Source organism: Lissotriton helveticus, chromosome 1_1 (assembly GCF_964261635.1).
Source record: "Lissotriton helveticus chromosome 1_1, aLisHel1.1, whole genome shotgun sequence".
Classification (NCBI taxonomy): Eukaryota; Metazoa; Chordata; class Amphibia; order Caudata; family Salamandridae; genus Lissotriton; species Lissotriton helveticus.
Window position 1 is genome coordinate 1,876,139,434 of NC_136057.1, and position 20,541 is coordinate 1,876,159,974.

General features: G+C 46.3%; 1 protein-coding gene across 1 annotated transcript in view; it reads left to right on the forward strand.

The window, feature by feature from the left end:
- BRINP2 (BMP/retinoic acid inducible neural specific 2) overlaps positions 1 to 20,541 on the forward strand; it is a 254,992-nt gene that overhangs the window by 185,497 nt on the left and 48,954 nt on the right. The window contains exon 6 of the mRNA XM_078642029.1: positions 15,126 to 15,362. Within this exon, the coding sequence (XP_078498155.1) occupies positions 15,126 to 15,362 (237 nt within the window). The remainder of the gene's footprint in view (positions 1 to 15,125; positions 15,363 to 20,541) is intronic.

The following is a 20,541-nucleotide window of genomic DNA, read 5'->3' on the forward strand; positions in this document are numbered from 1 at the left end:
GTGTGCACTGTACAACCTATAAATGTTTTGAGCTGTGTCACACAGAAGCAGGTGAGACTGAAGTAGTCTGACCTCAGATGGAAGCCATGTTGGACAAGTAGTAAGCCAATGGAGAGGTATATGTGGGAACAGGAATGAAAAGTGTCAAGTACTACACAGAGAATCTTGAATCTGTGATCATGCCATAGTTGGCAGCCAGTGCAGGGGCTTCAGCCTATGTATAATATGGTTATGTCCAGCCAGAGTGCTGTTGGGTCTTGGAGGACCTTTGTAAATGCCCCCTGGGTCATTGCACAGCCCACGTGGAATCAACATCTGGAATCCAACTTACCATCCTAAGAACCTCAAAGTTCAGACAGAAAAAACCTCAACATGGCTTCAGGAAAAGAAAATAGAAATCATTTATTTAAGAGCTGGAGTGCAGTTAAGGGTTTCTTCTCCAAATACACCTACTGCACGGTCGTCAATACATACTTCTCTGCAGTTTCTCCAGTTAGAAACCCAGGTTTTCTGTTCACCTCTGAAATTACCAGTAAATTCCAGGTGTCATCAGTCACAGGAAACATCTTGGGAATGGAGCATGCAATGGTCCAGTGCTCCATTCATCCCTTAGGGATACACAGCCACTGTTTCCGGGTCACACACAATTTTCATTCTTGGCTTTGCTGACAGAAACTCCCTGGGCCCTACCAAAACAGACTAACACAAATTCATGGAAGCCCCTCCTCTGATGATCTGGCTAGCCCTTGACCACCATAGATACAGTCAGGTCAATCAAGCCTTTATTCGTCTGGAGCTATAAAAGCACAAAAAGCACAAAAACAGAATACATTTAAAATTCGAGCAATTAATATCAGTCTAACAAAATTTGAGTTAATGTGCTCAGAGTACAGTTTAAAGAAATAATTGTCACTGAAAAATTAAAACAAGATTCGTTTGATAGCCCAGAAAGCCACAGCATATCGTTTTCACAATATAAAGGGCTTGCTCATTAGGCAAAAAGGTGCGCATATATGGCTTAAGACCATCTGTTAGGTTAGACTGTATTTGGGATCCATACGTTTTGCATATACAAACTCTTTAATAAGATTGAATATCACATAGCAGGCTTCACGTGTACATTAAATACTTAAAAGCATCTATTGAATCATACCTTATTGGAATTCATACCTTTTCCTGGTATAAAAAGCTGATTTTATAAAAATTTGATATTGCATAACAAGTTCTAGGGATCCTAGAGGCTGCAGGAATATTAACGCTTCCTTGAAACCTCTCAAATTTGATTTGCACAATATCAGGGCCAGGAAGGAGCGTCTCAGCCCTGAGTACAAAGTGCAAAACAGAATAAAGTGGCTGATGCATTGCGTTGAAATGTTATCGCACCTACAAGGCTGTAATTCTGGTTTCCAGGAACCTGGTGTGGGGAAAGCAAATTTAAAGTGCAGAATGTGCAGCCTAAAAAGACAGAACTAAAAGCGATGTATGAGATTCGCAATCCACCCTAAATAAGGCACTATAATGTGTGCTGTTGACACCTGAACATATTTAACGATTGTTTCTTTTGCTTGGGCCATTTCTAAACGTACAATCATGCAATAATCCGGATAGCGTTCTTTGACGCGTAGTTTATGTTCTGGCCCGATCTTGTGAAGGTTTTCATATAAATCCAATAAACCTAAATTCTTAAATGATTCCTTCAGCTATGAGAGCCATGATATTTGATCTGCCATGTCAAGTAACAGGCAGTCAGTAATGCAGGTTCTGGTCAGACCAGCCTCCGGTGATCCCCAGATTATGACAGAGAGTAACAGAGGGGCTAATCCAATCAGATCTTCCAATATGGCATCCTGAGTTCCTCATGACATATTAAGGTAGCTGTACCCTACTTTCTGCTTGTTGGAGGGTACCAAGTTGGTTGTAGCCCCATAAACCAGCACTATTTGCTCCCACTGTGAGACACTTGCTCTTATACAGGCTCAACATTTCTATAATTGGTTTGCTTTTTAACTTATGGGTCAATCTAAATATGGTCTCAATTTTCCTACTAAAAGTCTGAAGTCTAAGTGTTAAAAGAGATGTCCAGCTAAGTGACTGATTAAAAGGAATCCCTAAATAATTAAAATGTTTCACCTTTGCTAAATTTGAATTACCCCATTTTAAAGTGCTTCGACTTAGTGCGTGGACTGCAGCAGGTCATTATGTAAGATTTTGAATGATTTACATGAATGTTAAAAACAAGTCTAAAAGAATCTGTATGCCAACTGCTGTGCGGGCAATCAACACCACATACAAATATTTACCTTGCGCTCGCTGCATCGCCAACTCGATGATGCAGCGAGCACAACTTTAATAGTTTTATTTATTTATTTACTTAACTCCGTTCCGCCGTATGTCAGAGTCCACTACCACCCGCAGCCCTCCCTCTGCGAGCTGCCACTGCTTGTGGGTAAGACAGGGTATGAGATGTGGCCAAAAACCACAGACTTGTCCAGCAGCCTGCCTGAGAGGCGTTTTCTTATTTCATGCCGGTATTCTGAAACTCATGGAGGGCCTGAGTCAACAAATCGAGGCAAGGCCCTTCTTAGGACATGGACCTGTCTCAAACTTTTAAGAGAACGACCTGCAGGAAAGAGAAAACATGGGAGAGCCAGCAACTGGCAACATCTAGTAGCATTAGCAGCAGGGGTTTAGGTGGGCCGGGTCCTGCCGGTGCTCTAAAAAGCAGGTGCTGAGAAGGGTCCCTATCGGGCTCTCCCTGTTTGCCCTCATCCTCAGGGTGAAATAAAATCTGAACTCTGCAGCAGTACCACCCCTAGTTGCCTTTAAGGTAACTTCAAAGAGACTTGTTATAGTTCTTTCACAGTCCCATCATTTCAGAACTGAAGCATTTTCATATTATATACAGCAAAGCCGTAGTTGTTGCTTAGTTATCTTATACAACTAATAAACATTGACAAAGCCAAGTCCTAGCTTGTTGAAGGTATAATGTTACTTATTGTGTTATACATGTGGAATCAATGAAAGAACCTGCAAAATACAAGTCGGGCGTCACACTATGCTAAACACAGATTTTTTAGTTTACGTGTTTTTAAGCCACGCCCTTAATTACATTGGCCGCATCCCTTTGAAACCCCTCCCCCCTTTTTCATCCCACTTAAAGCACTGAATAGCAGTGGTAGCTGCCATGTTATTACAAGGGCAGCTTTGCTTTAAATCTATACAGAAGCGTTGCAGCAGGAGGCGGGAGCCAAGAATAGTGTCGGTCCTGGGGAATAATAACCCGCGTGCCCCCACTTCTGACGGGCCTGATTTCATGTGCGCGCGTCCCTCATCTTCACGCGCCAAGAGCGCTGTAACTGTCCAGGCTCTTTTGGCGGCTATCTCGTGTTTCTGTCACGTCAGCTCTCACAGCCACAGCATGCAATTAAACCACTTGAAACTGTCTCTTCAGTTCAGCAGAGCGCCATTTCATGTCCCCTAATTCACCTGCACTCCCTGAGAGGAGAGAAATGCTGATGTGGTAGAAACGGGTCTGCTTTCTTACAGGAGGCGGGAGTCACTTGAGAGAAGGGTTTGAGAGCCAGGGGTGGGCGCAGTGGTTAATTTGTAAAAAGATACTCGTCAGTAAGCAGCTTGCACCAGCCCATTTCTCCTGTTAGCGCCGCCTAAAACAGAACCAACTACTTGCCATGAAAGTTGGGAGAGGATGCGGCGGCTAATGGCCAGAGCTGCCGACGTTGTAGGTGGGGAACCAGGTTCGAGTCTCAGTGTCGGCTCAACATCTTGTGATTCTGGCAGGGCACAAGTCGTAAAAAAAGAAGTGGGGGGACGCTGTCACCGGAAGTGATTTCACGACAGGAAGTGACGTCACGAAAGGTGCCGAGCTCCTCGTCCCAGAGAGGCCAAAGAGCGAAGTCCAGATGTTTGACAGGGGGGACGCCGTCCACCCGCATGGTACCCCGACTCGAGCCCTGGATTCTGGGCATATCACTTAATCTTCATGTAAATCAATGTGTCCCTGACAGGAGCTCATGAAAAGCGCTGGTGTTGATGATTAAGTGTCGGCTCACAGTAAGCACTGAGTGGGAGACAGAAATAAAGAGGAGTTCCAGAGACGGGTCCGAGCAGGCACAAGGCTGCTTGAAAAAGGCCCTGTTAGCGTCCCTACATGTCGAGGACGACACAGCAGCGTAAGGTTTTGGGCGCGTCTATCACTCAACTTGAACCAGACGACCATGTGTGCAGTGAGCTCTCTTTTTTATTTTTTACTTTCTTTATTGGGATTTTGTATTCAGAAAAAAATCTAATTTCCAACCAGACGGATATTACATTCATGTGCATCATTAGCAGTTGGTATAGATTACAATACTCATGGTCTGGTCATCACTTCAGAATTATATATAAATTCTTATCCACAATATTGCAAAAGGCAGTTTCCAATCCATAATGGTTCCCCCCTCCCATGGTTCAGCTTGATTAAGATAGTGAGCTCTCTCTTGGCCAGGTTCAGAAGAAACAGAATCCCCAGGGCGAGTAGAGACTTAATTAATATAGCAACTGAAGGAACAGCCGCCACCATACTGCGGGCGCTTTCTGTGAAGTCTGACCAGTGCTGCTTAATTTGTACTTGTGGAGATCGACAGAAAAGGAAAACAGTTGGCAGAACAGAAACTGTAATTGTAAAGAGTTGGCAGAACAGAAACTGTAATTGAATATTGTATTTATATCTAAGATAATAGTGACAAGGTGAATAAGCATGGATGATAACCAGGGCTCAAGTAGGGGTACCACGCAGGTGGATGACGTCCCTCCACTTATTTTACTGGGAGCTCGATAACTGGAGCAAATGAAGCCACACATTCACTCTTTGGCCTCTCTGGGGCGAGATCAGAGTTCATTCCGAATGCTGCTCACGCGCAGGCTTCTTTGATGCAATCGCATCTAAGGGGTGAGCGAGGAGAGGCAATGAGTCTGATGGTGCAAGCTACCTTTTGTGACGTCACTTCCTGTTGTGATGTCAGCGTCCCCCCACTTCTTTTTTTATGACTTGTGCCCTGATGATAACGAATTTTCAAAAGTGAGAGAAAGTGTAGGGTGGCGGGAGAAAGAGGCATGTGTAGAGTGCCACCCACAACTACAATACATTGTTGCACCTACACGTCCCGAGGCGTAGCCCGAGGGCTTAAATAAAGGGAGGAGCTACCGCTCATGATCCCTCCTCGGTTATATACTGAAGTCAGTGTAGATGTGTCCTGTTTGTAGCAGTACAGTGAGGGTGGCCTTCAAGTGTTACCGTGCCCTCCCCCCCCAGATCTGACACTGGCGACGAGGGCAGTCGCGACACCAACGACTGCTAGCAAGTGACTCCTGCCCGCAGCGAGTACCTGGCAGCTGGAGAGATGTTGCGCTGAGAATGCACTCCATCCGCGGCTTGGGAACCAAGTAGCGGACATGCCAGTCGGTCTGCGGCCCCCCACGGAACCCCCTTGCGCGTGTAGGTATCCCAGTTACGTACGGCACACTGAGAGCACCGGAACAATGCCACCTGATGCCGACACCGAGCCACCTGCGCTAATATATCTCCTCGCTGGGAGGAAAAAGGAAGAGAAACCTGGGTCTCACCCCATATGGGTTCTGCGGATCGAGCGCAGCGGCACGGCCTGATATATTAGCTGCTGGGCCTAGTAGGGGTGTCGTTGGCTGGAGGGTCTACCCAGGGAAGACTAGTTGTGTGGCTTGTCATTAAAAAAAAATGACTGAAGACAATATATAATACTGTGCAAGGGGACTGCTAAACAACATTGGGGAGTGGAGTGATCAGCAGTGACAGTGCTATACACTGTTGAACAGCACCATTAAACTACTCACTGTTTTGAGACTGCCCCACCATGTTAGTGCAACAGTAGCGCCAGGCTCCACCTCCACCAGCAACTCATTCATCAGTCACAGCACTGGTGCCTTTCAGTGAGCTGGCCGACCCAGCAATGGCTGCGCCATGCTCGCGGACATGGGCTGGGCGCATGCAGCACTACTTGTGCGCCAGCTGCGAAACAGATGGCGCAATAAAGAGATTGCTTCATATGGGAGAGGCAGAACTACATGACCTGTTTGAGACACTGCCCAACGCAAGAGATGAGGCAGATGTTGGCGCCGCTGTAACAGCTTTGAACTGACACTTTGACCCTCAGTTCAACCCCAACTATGAGAGGTTCAAGCTGCGTCAGGCAAGGCAGCATGACGATAAACTGAGAGACGTATTCTACCCATGTCTCTGGAAGCTGGCGGGCATGTGCACTGACATCAACCAGCAGGATGAAATTAGGGCACAACTGATACAAGGCTGTAAGTCAGCCGTCCTCCGACCGCAGATTCTGCACCAACCTGGAATCATATTAGATGCCATACTGGTTCTGACAAGGTACACAAATTGGAAGACAACAGGGCTGATCATGTGGAAGTAGCCCTGGCGAGAGGAGCGGCTCAGGCAGGAACAACTTGTGACATCAAAGTGAGGGCAGAGATGCCAGCCAGAAACGACCAAAGAAAATGCGTAACCCTAGTGGGACGAAGACTCCACTGCCATGTTGCGGCAAATATGCAATATAGCATTTAACGCCAAACACCTGCCCTGCTCGAGGCTGGTCTTGCTTTGGGTGTTGGTGCCTGAACCATTTCACCAAAGTATGCCGAAGTAAGGGACAAGGCCAACAATTAGGGTGCAGAGGCAAGGTGGGAACTGCTGTGTGGAAGCTGTTAATAATGGAGCTCAAGGAGGAGAGGCTGACAGGAGGCCGTCAGAATGCCTACCTGATCGCTGAGGAGTATAACAGCGAGGTATTAACCATATTGTTTGCAGAGAGAAGGCAACCGGAAGAGGCCACCCTCGATGTGCACGGTGCCTCTGTCAACGTAATGGACTTGACACAATTTGACAAACTGGTACCTCACCCCAAGCTAGTGTCAACAAAGGTGTGTATATATACACATATGGTAGCATGGAGCCACTGTCCGTGAAGAGGGTCATGGAGGTCCTGGTGGTAAGCGAAGGAAGATCAATGTGAGCCCAGTTTTACGTCACCGTAGAAAATACAGGCACTTTGCTAATGTGGCACACAGCTGAAACCCTGGGACTCGTCCTCTTTGTGCATCAGGTTGACGAGTCCCATGCTGCTTCCATCTTGCTGGAGTTTCCTCAGTTGTTTTAGGACTCGGGCAGCTGAAGGGCACCCAAGTTAGGCTACACATCAATGAAAATGTAAGACCAACTGCACTGCAACACTGGAGGGTTCCGTTCCGCCTGCGGTCACTGGACTTAAAAGTGCAGAATCTGGGACAGCAAGGGGTAGTTGAGAAAGTCACTGGCCCCACCCTATGTGTCTCACCCCTCATCATTGTGCCAAAACCCAAACAAACTGGAGCCATCTGATTATGTGTAGATATATGCCTCCCGAATAAAGCCATCTGGAGGGAGAAGCACATCACCCTCCTGTGGTCGACATTGTGGCATATTTGAACAGAGCCCAGTGGTTCTCAAAGCTGAACTAAAAAGCTGGCTACCATCAGCGAGAACTAGTTAGAAGGTACATCACAACCACTTTCATCCACACAAGTCTACTGAGGTATCTGAGGTTGGAATTTGGGATATCATCAGCAGCAGAGGTGTTTCAGAACACTATTCAAGAGACCTTCTCGGGCCTAGTGGATGTCATAAATATTAGCGATGACATCCTGATATTCACAGACACCATAGAGGAGCACCATGTAAGACTCAGAGCCACACTTCAATTACTGGTAGACTGTGAGTTGATTCTCCATCACCAAAAATGTTTGTTCTACAAAGACTCGATAGAGTTCTTCGGATACATAGTCTCAAAGGAAGTACCACAGGTTGACCCAAAGAAAGTAGAAGCAATAAGGAAAGCATCTGTTCCCACAGAATGCCACAGAGGTAGGGAGCTTCCTTGAAATGGCCATATATTTTGGCCGATTCATCCCAAACCTAGCCACTCTCTATCTGAACTGCTCAGATAGTTAACAAGAGCTGAATGAATGGGACTCGAGCACTGACTTGGCTTTCCGCCAACTGAAAGGAGTCCTGCTGCATGTGTTACCATGGTCTACTTCAATCCAAAGCGCAGGGCAGAGTTGGTAGTTGACTCTAGCCCGATGAGGCTGGGGCCATCCTTCTACAGGAAAATAGAAGGATCCTGGTTCCCAATTGTATATGCCAGCAGAGCACTATCAGACACAGAGATGAGGTATGCACAGATCAAGCACAAGGCATTGGCTATCAGGTGGTACTACCGCCATTTTCACTTGTACCTCCCTGGGTAACAATTCCAAGTTGTCACCAACCACAAACCTTTGGTTGCACTGTTTGCAGGAACATCTTGACACACTACACCCTGCATCGAACGGTGGGCAGTGCAGTTGCAACCATGCCAGTTTGTGGTACTGTACCACACTGGGGTCAACAACACAGCCGATTTCTTGTCTCGACATCCAACATCTGCAAGCAATACAGAGGTGGCTGAGGAATATGAAGGAGTGGAAGAGTTCATAAATATGGCAAAGCACGATGCATGCCCAAAGGTGCCGTCACATGCAGAAGTCACGGAAGTGACCCTAGCAGACGTGAGCCTCTCGAAGGCCAAAAAGGCACTCCTGATAGTGGTGCAACTTTCTGGACAGTGCCAAGGTGATGACAGACACGGAACAAAAGATAATGAACCAACTCTGGGCAGTCACAGATTAACTAAGTACTAGCAAGGAATGCCTGCTAGTCAGTGGAAGGCAAATCATGATGCCCAAGGCGCTTTGGGGCAGAGATTTGTGATATAGCGCATCAGGGAAACCAAGGCGTAGTAAAAACTAAGGCAAGATTGAGGGACAAGGTGTGGTACCCTGTCATGGATATCTTGCTGGATAAGAAGGTGATGGGTTGCCACTCATTTGCGATCATAAGCGGGGACCAAGTAAAGATAATCACAGAAGAATCAAGTCTGCTTCAATGGTCCCAGATCAGCATGGAATTTTAGAACTTCCCCGATGGCTGGCTCACGGAAGTACTTGTAGACCACCATACCAAGTACCTGGTGGTTGAAGTTGTGCAGTCCACCAGATTTTCCAAGGGGAAGCCTGTTTTGGAGAAGGTGTTCACCATGTTAGGGCTCTGTCGAGCAGAAGTCCCTGATCTAGGAGTGGGCGACCCAGTCTTAATGCGAGACCATCACCCAGGGTGGAAATACTGCACACCATTTGAGAAAGAAGTAAGTAAGATTAAAGCCATCCATGGGACCATGGCCATGGTCCAGTGAGGCCACGTGACTGCCACTCGCAACTAAGCATGGGCGGATTTTTCGGATCCACGATTCGCGGATTTGCGTATTCACGGATCGTGGATCCGCAAAATCCGCGGATTTTGCGGATTTGCGGATCCGCGGATTTGGGGCGGGGCTTCCATGCGAGTGCACATGCCTCTTGTGTGTATAAAAGGTCAGAGACTGATCAGATCAGCAGATGAAGATACAGAAGCTCCTGGCCACAGGAACAGCACGAGGATTGCGCTCGTGAAAGTCAAGGATGCAAAGGCCTCTGTCCAGCATCACAGCTGATTTTCGATGGTACATTTGGGAAGAAGGCACATCTGCCCAGCCTTGACAACGCTCGCGATTGTTTTTTGGGCCGATGAATGAGTCACTGAATTTAAGCTTCAACTAGGGCACATGCTTAATTGATATCTGTAAGTGCTTCCGGTTGAGGTTTAATTTTTGTGCCAGGACCATCGTGCCAGAATGAACCCTGCCCTTCATATTTATTCAAGAAGACGCCACCGTTTTGTGCCATACCTCTACTCAACTGGAGTACTTTATACTGGATAATCAGTAAGTGCTACCTCGTTGGGTAAATGTATAGTGCTTTTACTACACTACAGCTGCCTAAAGTGCCAGAGAGTTGTCTACAGCGACCAGGTGTGTGTTACTATGCAATCGCGCCGAAGGGCGCAGGGGTCCCTTGAGTGAGCTATCATAGTGGGTAAATGGCGGGAAGACGGTGCACACCGCGAGTGTGTGGGCGGGGCCAAACGGACGGGGCTTCCATGCGAGTGCACATGCCTCTTGTGTGTATAAAAGGTCAGAGACCGATCAGAGCAGCAGATGAAGATACAGAAGCTCCTGGCCACAGGAACAGCACGAGGATTGCGCTCGTGAAAGTCAAGGATGCAAAGGCCTCTGTCCAGCATGACAGCTGGTTTTCGATGGTATATTTGGGAAGAACGCACACCTGCCTGGCCTGTTGTAACTATTTTACGATGGCGCCGGCAAGCTGCCAGCGCCATCCTAAAATAGTTACTAAATTAGCTTCAACAGGAAGCTCTAATAGATAAAATAAAGCAGGTGCTCGAGCACCTGCTTTATTTTATCTATTAGAGCTTCCTGTTGAAGCTAACTTAGTAACTATTTTAGGATGGCGCTGGCAGCTTGGGCGCCATCGTAAAATAGTTACAACAGGCCAGCAAGGCTTGAACTTTTGCCCCCGGAATCCGCTGCTCGCGGATTTGCGAATTCGCGGTAAATTCGCGGGAGTTCGCGGATCGCGAATTTACAGAAAATTCGCAAAATCCGCGAGCGTAACGGATTTTACGCTCATGCTAACTCGCAACATGTCCTGGTTCAAGTAAGTATGGTCACTGGTTGGGGATGTGGCTAAGAGTAAGAAAGGAGATATTGAGGCATCCATCCCTGATGCTGCAGTGCCCAACCATCACCCTGAGGGCACTCCGGATGTCACCTCCATGCATGACAGGCTCGCTGGAAGAATGCGCAGAAAACTCCCGTGTTGTCACCTCGCTGGCTAGGAGGCAAGAGGGTGAGGGTCCGAGCCAGAGGTCTGGTCTTTGTCCTAACCCTGCACCAAATCAAAGACTGGGGGGCAGATTTACAAGCCCCTAGCGCCTCTTTTACGCTGCCGATGCGTCACTTTTGTGACGCAGCGGCGGCGTAAAAGATGCGTTATGGTGCGTGGTATTTACAACGTGACGCATCTGGGAGATGCGTCACATTGTAAAGCCCTGCGCCATAAGGAGGCGTTCTGGCGCTGGGGGGGGGGGGGCGTTCCTGCGCAGGAACGCCTCCTAAAAGTGGCTGAGTGAAATCTACAAGATTTCACTCAGTCACTTTTTGGCCAATGCTGCGTCAAAACCCTGCGCCTGCTTGAAGCAGGCGTAAGGATTGACGCAGCATTGGAAGAATAGGCCCCCCAGAGCATTGCTGGAGCTGCGTCGCGCTTGCGACGCAACTCCAGCAATGCGTCACCTTTACGGCACAGATGCGTGACGCATCTGTGCCGTTTTTGCCCCATGGTGCGCCGCATTGTAAATGCGGCGCATCATGGGTAGCGGAGCTGCGGCGCACAATTATTGGCGCATCCCTGCTAATTTGCAGGGATGCGCCAGTAATTGTAAATCTGCTCCTGGGAGACCACATGCGTACAGAGTAAGATTTGGGTTATACTTTGGTATTAAAAGTTGGAAGGGATGTAGAGTACCCCTGCCCCCGCACCTACCATACGTTGTTGCACCTACACATCCTGAGGGTTGGGCGCGGTCGGAGGGCTTAAATAAAAGAAGGAGCAACCATTGTGGTAAGGTAACTCCTTGGTTATATACCGAAAGCGGTGTGTGTGTGTGTGTGTCATCTACCCCCTCCACTCCCACAACCCCCCAGCTCCAACAGCATGAGCTCAAATCAAGATTAGGCAGCCTTAGTGTTCAGAATCCATCTGGTGGGGGTGCTTCTAAGATAAACTTTGTTCGCCTGCACTTATGTGTTTTTTTTTTTATTAATAAATTAAGCACGGAGGCAGCCTCCCCGAGAGCCTGTCCAGGGCAATTGTCATCTGGCTTGTCCAAGCCCTCACGCCGGCCTCCTGACCAGAGCCTGGGATGAATCAATACCAGTGGGAAGCCGGCTCGGTGTTTACAGACACTTTGTGCATCGGCGATCTGATTACACATCACTTACAGCGTGAAACAAATCGATAATGTATTTAAGGGATCTCCGGGTGCAGACACTCCGGCGCAAGCTGCCTCCATGCCAACATTTTGAAACTGCAAAGAGGGGGATGTTGAAAGACAAAACTGGGAACCTCTATTCCCCCCAACGACTGACATCGAAGCGTAGGGACTTTTAGGCGGGAAACTGTTATGATAAACGTGTTGGGCTTTAAAAATCTGGAGTCTGTCGTCTGAGTTGAGTCCTTCGCATTGACGGAGCTGGCCGCATACTGCCAAGGGGAGAAAGGGGGATTCTAGATAAAAGAAGTGATGAGGGGTAGAAAAGCAGCAGATGAGCGAGAGGAAGGAAAGAAAATCAGAAGGAGAAAGGAAATAAAAGCAGAGCTTGTGAGGGCACAAGAGAGAAAAAGATCAAAGAGAAAGAGAGGCAGGCTCTAAAGAAAGAGACAAAGAGAGATGAGGAGAGAAAAAGAAGAAAAGAGGTCAAAAGTGAAGTTGATAGCTCGTGAAAGGGCGGGTAGTGGAAAAGAGGGTTCGAGGGAGAAAGTGCAGAACTAGAAGTAGGGGTTAGACCGATGTGTCATGGGAGAGAAACATACAGAGCAAGCAAAAAAGTAAAAAAACAGATAGCAAGAGAGACTGGGTAAAGGGCGAGAAACAGGAGGGAGAGCAGAAAAGAATTAGGAAGGGCGAGACGAAAGAAAGAGATGAGGTAGCTTGTGGGAGAGGGAGGGGGAAAGGGGCGAATGAGAAAGGGTGATAGCGAGAGAAGTGAAGAGAGAACGAAGGGGAAGGATGGAAAAGAGTTCTTGTAATATATAGAGGTAAAGAGAAAGAAGTAGAAATTAAGCAATACAAATGATCTAAATGGGATTTTAGAAAGAAGCGAGGGACGAAAGGATTGGAAGCCAAACACGAAATGTGCATAGACGAACGAAAAGACAACTTTTTTTTTAAAGAATGAATGAAAGATAACACGAAATGAGAAACTTTTTTGAAAGAGTCATTCTATTTACAAGCTTATCATATGTTCCATCAAAGCAACATTTCCTTTTTTATACTGTATCTACCTCTTCAAGTCTTACCCCTAACTCCTTATGGTTAATTTTTCTAAACATTGTGGCCATAAGAATTGAGGAAATAATAACGATAATACTTAGTTAGGGCCTTATTTCGATGTCGGGTAGAATTCTTTCCGCCTGACACCGACTCGGTCCTGGGACTCAGACACCAGTCCCACCCTCCTCATTAGGATGCGCATTTCTACATCTCAATATGAAGCATGCATTACGGCCGTAAACCGACCGTAAACCTGCCGTAATGCATGCTCCCATATTGAAATGGAAGGCGCGGTTCATTCCTGCACCCCGTGACGAGCACCTCAAGGGGCCTGCCACAAGGTGCAGCGATCAACGGGGGGGGGTGCCCCCTCGGCCTCCAAGTGGAGGCTGTGCACCATAGGGGGCCAATCTGGGGGCCCCCAAACACGCTTTCTGACATGGTTTCCGTGTCGGACAGGACGGCATGGTAACCATGTGGAAACCGTCCGTTGTAATCTAAAGGGCAGAAAGGCCCGCCCTTGAGATTACTGGGTGGATTCCGACTGGCCGACGGTTTACTTTCCGACCGCCTCCATCATAATGAGGCAGTCGGAAAGTAAACCAAGGAGCCCATTACGATGCGGATCGGAAGGCTCTGACTGACGGTCGGAGCTTCCTAGCCGCATTGTAATCGGGCCCCTAGGTGTTTTTCTATAGCGCCTCAGCTAGTTCATCTCTTAGAGCTGTCAGGAATGTGCTGGGGTAGCCATTGCCTGAATCATATCACCTCTTCAACTCGCAAAGCAGACCAGCCCACCTTCTGGACACATTTGTGCTCATGTAGTGCAATAGGAGGACAGAAGTACTGGCCCAACATTTAACAACCATACACGTTTGTAATAATCAAACTTTCAAAACACACAAAAGAATCAAAGGTGGAAAGAGGTGAGTGATGACGAATACTGATGAGAAAACAAAGAAATTAATTAAAACGAACCACTATAGTAAAAACAGAACAAAACTAGACATAATGTGCAGGTGGGAGGGTTTTCATGGATGATGCTAAAAAGGAACAAGAACAGGATGAATTTGAAATAAGGAAAATGTGAGGGAGAATCAAACAAAATGAGAACATTTTGATAAAGGTGCCTGCTGCTCATTATGAGCTGTAGGCGGAGCCACTGGAATAATGCAATTTTCTGGCATCTGATTTTTCTGCACAATTATGGATTTTAGCAAAAAAAACTTTTCTCACTGAAACAGATCAAAATTTGTTAAAAATGTAGTGACCCGTGTTCCAATGCAGTGGAAAGCTCTTCACAAAGATTGACTGGGGATCCTTCAATTGCTTATTGCTGTATTTGGGTGTTAAACTAACTGGTACTAATAAGGTGAAATCTTTGCCCAGACAGTGTTACCATGTGTAAAAATGGCAAAATAATGAAGTAATGCTATGACGAAATGTGTAGCATTAGGCCACATATTTTGTCTTTTCTTTCTACAGTTTAGTCAATACTGCAGCATAATTTAGTCCTCACCAGCCACATAATTCCAGTGGCCCTGGCTGTAAACCATGTAAAACACTATACTCACTTGCATACCTCCCATGTTCTAATGTTGAATTTATTTGCAAGATACCTTTGATATATCTCTATCTCTTTCCCTGGTGGGCTTCTTTTCCCCATCCATTCTTCTTTTCCCTTCTCTCTCTCTCTTTATCGCTTTTGCTCGCCCCTTGATTAAGGTTACCAGATCTCTCTATATGATCAGGGCCAACACTTGTGAGTATCCTGTTTTCCTTTAACACCCTGATGCATTCTGGGAGTTCTGTTGATTTCGGCTGAACCAATTGAACTAACAGACCTGAAAACAATGATCCGTAAAGAGGAAGCTTTGGACTGGAACCTTGTGTCCCCGATGGGATGGAGTCATCTGGTGACCTTAGCCTTGCTGTGTCCTAGACTCCCCTTAAATATACCCTCATCCATTCAATGATGATGTTTCATCCTAGCTGCTGACTGACTCACCCTAGCCTTCTGACCGCCTCCCTTTTCTTCCTTCCCTCTCAGGCCTCCAGGTTCTGCTGCCCTCCTTCCTCAGGGAGCGCTTCGTGCGGGCCGCCCTAAGCTACATCGGCTGCAACTCCCAAGGGGAGCTGGTCTGCAGCCAGCGGGACTGCTGGTGCCGCTGCCGCCCTGACCGCCCCAACTGCAACTGCCCAGAAGGCGACATCCAGTCCATGGAAGCCAACCTGAGGCAGATCCGCGACATCTGGGCCAACCAGAACAAGGAGTTTGAGGAGTCAGGTGGGTTGCAAAGAGGTGCAAAATGTCTGCTTTTAGTGCCAGCTAATCTGTTTCAACAATTTCTTGGAATAGGGACATTTTAGCGGGACATCTGCATGATATCAACCGAAGGAAAAAAGGCCCTATGGAATTTTTATTATCAATGTAGGTTCTGGGGTACAGGCGTGCCAGTTTCATGAAAAATGTGTGGGAAGCCTATTGACTGTGTAACCGTAGAATCAGGTTCGAGTCTGGTGCAGGCTTAAACATCCTATGATTCTGGGCAAATCGCTTAATCTCCCCCACCTAAAAATGAGCGAGTCCATCTGTAATACAACAGGTGCTCATGTAAAGTGATCTGATATCTTCGGGTTGAGTTAGTGCTATATAAAACTGCAAAAAAATATATATTCTAAGTGGATATCCCAAAAATTCAGCAGCGAGCCAGCCCTCCTGGACCTAACATTGGATATGTCTGATGTAGATTCATAGAGTTTGGAAATCATTTTGAATTATTTATAACAAATATAGTCACCCCAAGGCCTCAGAGGCAGAAGCACTGTTCATGTTTAAGTTATATTATTTCTGTGCCGCAGGCGAATAGCAAGATCACCTGCTATAAGATGTTGGCAGGACAAGGGTGCAATGTGTCTACCAAGCGCCAGGGGGAGCAACTGCTCCAGCAGGGGTCTTAGGAGCACCTCATGGGTTTAGAAAGGATCATGCGGATATTTAAAGGAAAGTTTAAAGGATAAATTCCCTGCAACTCAAATATGTTGGTGTTTTTTTTAACTCTTCCAATGCTAAGGTGTTTCTGAAATTCAGGACCAGATATGTTTTTTCCTCATTTTAACTATGTCGCACTCCAAGCGGGCGGTAGCGTAGCCAGTGTGTCATGGGCCCTAGTGCAAGGAAGGAAATGCCCCCATGGCTGCTGCTTGAATTTTAGAATTCAGCAATGATTAGGGTTGAATGGACCCCACCAGGCCTCTGGGCCCCGGTGCACTGCACCTGCTGCACCAACGGAAGCTATGCCCCTGCAAACGTGGATTACAAAGCTGCCGAGTTGTGTGTGTTTTTCCCCTTAGGATTTTCACAAGGGAAACCTGGCCATATTTGCTAAGGAAAACTAGGTCAGAAAGAGTAAAAAAATGCAGTAATTGGGTTCCTTCCGACCTCGCCAGCTCTGAATCTATCTTTAATATCTACCTGGGGAAATTCTGCTGCCTGCAGTATTGGTATTTCCTCAGGCCGTATTCCTATATCAAGTTACTGGGGCTCTGAATGAATATAGGCATTAAAGGGCTGGTGCCCCAAGCGCCCCCATCGTGCCCTAGAAGTACCAGCTCACCTAAACAAGAAATCGCACGAAAACTGCTATGGGGACCCACTTTATTTTCTAAAGAACTATCACCCCAGGGCAGTAATTAAAGTTACCAGATGGCTCATTGTCGCCAAGGACACAATGCCCCAGTTCTAGCCTCTTTTACAAATTATTGTTTTTATGGGTGAAGTGAAATAGGGTTATAACTCCAAGAATGGATTTATTTTTCATCAAAATCCCAGAACAGGAGAACTCTGTCCTTGGTGACATCGAGTCATCTGGTAACATTAGTAACACAGAAGAAACACATACAGTGCCATAAATATTAAAAAGAGGTGTAATTGTGACTTTTGTATGTTATGCATATATATGATGGTAAATTTCTTAGCTTAATCAGAGAGCATTGTGCCTAAGACAAACAAAACTTTGTCAAATGTCCATCCATCCACCCATCCTTTATCCTATGTGTGCCTATGCAGGGTATTGTGAGGCAAGTGTTAGAAAACATTTGTGACTTCACCTTAAATTAAGACTGCTTAGGTGCTAGCCTCATTTTCGCTAGATTCACATGACACTGCCCTGGTAATGCACATTGGGCTAAACTACTCAGTAGTAAACTTACATGTGTGAAGATCACCCTTAGAAAACTATAGGTCAGGTGGAGCCAGAGATTTACACTTATAGGTTTGTGAATTACATTTTGTATTAAGCGAGTAGTGTTTCTGTAATACTAATTTGCGTACTTCTAAATGCAATTTGTTACTCAGGCCCTTCAAGTCTTGCTGTAGAACCCAACAGTGACCTGTCTGTGTTGCATGCGGGAAATGTATGTTATGTATGTGCAGACATTATAACACAGCAAGTGTCTAGCAATATGATTTGATGATATGGAATGACACCAGCTGAGCTATCATAAACCATATGCTAATCATATCGTAAGACTATGTATTTTTTACAGAAATTAATGGGTAATGCCAGAAGTCACCATTAGGAACAGTGCAAAGAGCATTAACGTTGGAACAAAATAGGCATTTTCCTGCTGGAGCGCTCTTGGTACATATAAAAAATGGCCATTTTCAGTCATTTTGAATTAATTTAGTGCTGTTACTAGATGGCACACTAAGGCAGGGGTCTTAAGTTGCCTAGCCTAATGAAGGTGCTGAACCTGGTCATTTCACTTTATCAGTCAACAAGTTTTAATTTAAAAGAGGACTGAACATTTTTCGGGGGGCTCTGGTTGAAAAGGTACAAAGTTTACATTGAGCAGGAAGCTATGCAAACTTATTCTCCTATGAGCAGAGACAGATTTGCATTTCCGTTGAGATCTCAAAAACGCTATATAAGATTCATACATCTCTGCATGTACTTAGGAAATTCCAACTATTAAAGAGTGTGGCAAACACATCCCTCATTTTGGTATTAAATTAGAGGACTATAGCAAAAATCTCAAAAGTAATTTTTTTCTTGATTATGTACACCCATGCTAATCTACCAGTGATCCTCAAACCTCAGTTTAGGAGTAGTTGGAGGCCCTGATAATTATATAAAAAGAAGGGTTGCCTGAAAACTGTGTCACTGATTCCTCCTCTCAGCCTCCATCAACAGGAGCATGTCAGAGTGGCAGACGTTGTCCTCCGGGTCTCCAGTGCAGAAGAGTACTAAGCATAAAGATTTTTGTACTTTGTTAGTTCCATGTTGTTAAAACGTATTGAATGCTCCGAAGACTTAGGGTGGAGCTTCATGTGGTTGAACATACGCATGCTCAAGCTATGTGACGCATACCCTCAATAGCATTAAAGCTATGATGAGGAATGAGTGAGCATCCCTTGGATGCCTGAATGTTCCAAAGAGTGAGCCAGGTACCCTGGTATTGGTTTCTCCTATGCCTCAGTGGTGGCTGGTATGGAAGGGGGATGGCGGGGCAGAGAGTTATAACAAAATATATACCGCTTACCTCTGCACGGCAGCCAGCTCTCCTCTGTCGTCTCTCCTCTGTTTCTCTTCCTGACTCCTGGAAGCAGGAAGCACTCAGGCTCCCCTGAGCAAATCACTGCGCTGCTGTCACCAGCATGAAAGCAGAGTCATGATTGGTCTGAGCGGCCTGGTTTGGTGCTCAGACACGGAGTGGGAGCCTATGTATGTTCTCCTCCCAGGCTGCGCAATACAGCCAGGTGGAGGACATGCTAACTGCGCATGAATGTTTGGCCGCCCAAGACAACTAGCCAAACCGTCAAGCGCACTTAAGTGCACATATTAACTCCTCCCCCTGCTCTGACAGCCCAGCCCACCCTAACCCGGCTCGCACCGAAAAATAAAATGATAATAACATCGTATTATTATCATTTTTTTTCCTTTTTTGCACTGCTGAAAAGCAGTGGGGCGACGCTCTTCCACTTTAACATAGGAGCCGCCACTGCCATGCATAAGTGGCACCTCCTCTGTGTATCTCATATAAGTTGACATTAAAAACCCTTTTGTTACATTTTGTACAGAAAAATCAATATTTGTTACCAAAGAGTGACAAAAAGTAGGTGTTTTCATTTCACGGAGAACCCCCCCCACACCAGTAGCGTAGCCAGCATGTAAGCGCGCAAGAAAGAAAAAGGACTCCCTGTCCTCTGTTTGAATGATAAAATTCAGCAATAATCAGGGTAAGATGGGCCCTTCAGGCCTCTGAGCCCCAGTGTCACTGCACCTTATGCACCAATGGCTGCTACGTCACCGCCACAAACCTCTCATCACACAAAGGGTTAAAGAGGAGGGAGTTCTCACCGGAGGTGTTGATATTTTGGCGTTTCTGGTCTGCTTCTCTCACACAAACATGTCAACGTAGGAAGCGGACCTAGAAATTGCTTCTTTTGGGTCACAGAACAAAGGCAATAACAGGCATGCATGGATTTTAATTAAATGTGGGTCTAAGCGGCATTAGACTGTCTAAGCGCATAAAATCAGAATGACATGTATGCTCCACACACCATTAGCGGTCTATTAAACAGACCTGAACGTGCCAGTGCTCCACATAAAAATAGCAAAAAAATTATTTTGTATTTTCAAAAATCGTGGTAAGAAATTTACGTGGGAAAACAAGATTTACACATACAATGTGAGCAACAAACTGATGCAAACATACCGACAGCGTCACTTGTGAAGATTATTCCTACATGAAACGTCATGTAACTTGTGTGTCTCAGTGACATTTTTTTAAACCGTTTTTTGGAGATGCCTAAGCATGTGGGAATTCCTTTCTCTGTGTCAGTTCTATGTGCATGTGTAGATTACAGAGACATGGATTTCATAAACAAAGGGCCTCAATTTGAATTTGATGGATGGGATACTCCATGAAAAGGTGACGAATATCCCGGCCGCCGCATTCCAGGTGTCATCAGCGGTGGCTCCTCCTCTAAGGCGGAGGAGCGTCGCCCCACTGCTCTCTGAGCAGTGTAAAATAAAATAATAATAACAGTGTTATAATTTTTTTTCCACACTGGCTCCATTCGGTTGCATTTTAGGGGCGGTGCAGGACAGGGTGGACACTTTCTAAGTTCCTATGATGGTTTGGCTGACCATCTTGGGCCAGCCAAACTGTCATGCGCATTTACCATTTCTCCACTCGGATGTATTGCACAGCCAGCCTGGGTGGAGAATTTGCACAGGCTCCCACTCCCTTTCTTAGTGCCGAACCAGGGTTCTCAGACCAATCACAACACTGCTGTCATGCTGGTGACAGCAGAGTCATGATTGGCTAGGGAAGTCTGGGAGCCTGTGTGCTTTCTGCTTCGTTGACAGAAGAAGGATGGAGGAGAGGCGTCGGCAGGTAAATCCATGGTTTTTTCTCTAATCCCGGTCCCCCGGCCCCCATACTATTCACTAGCAGCC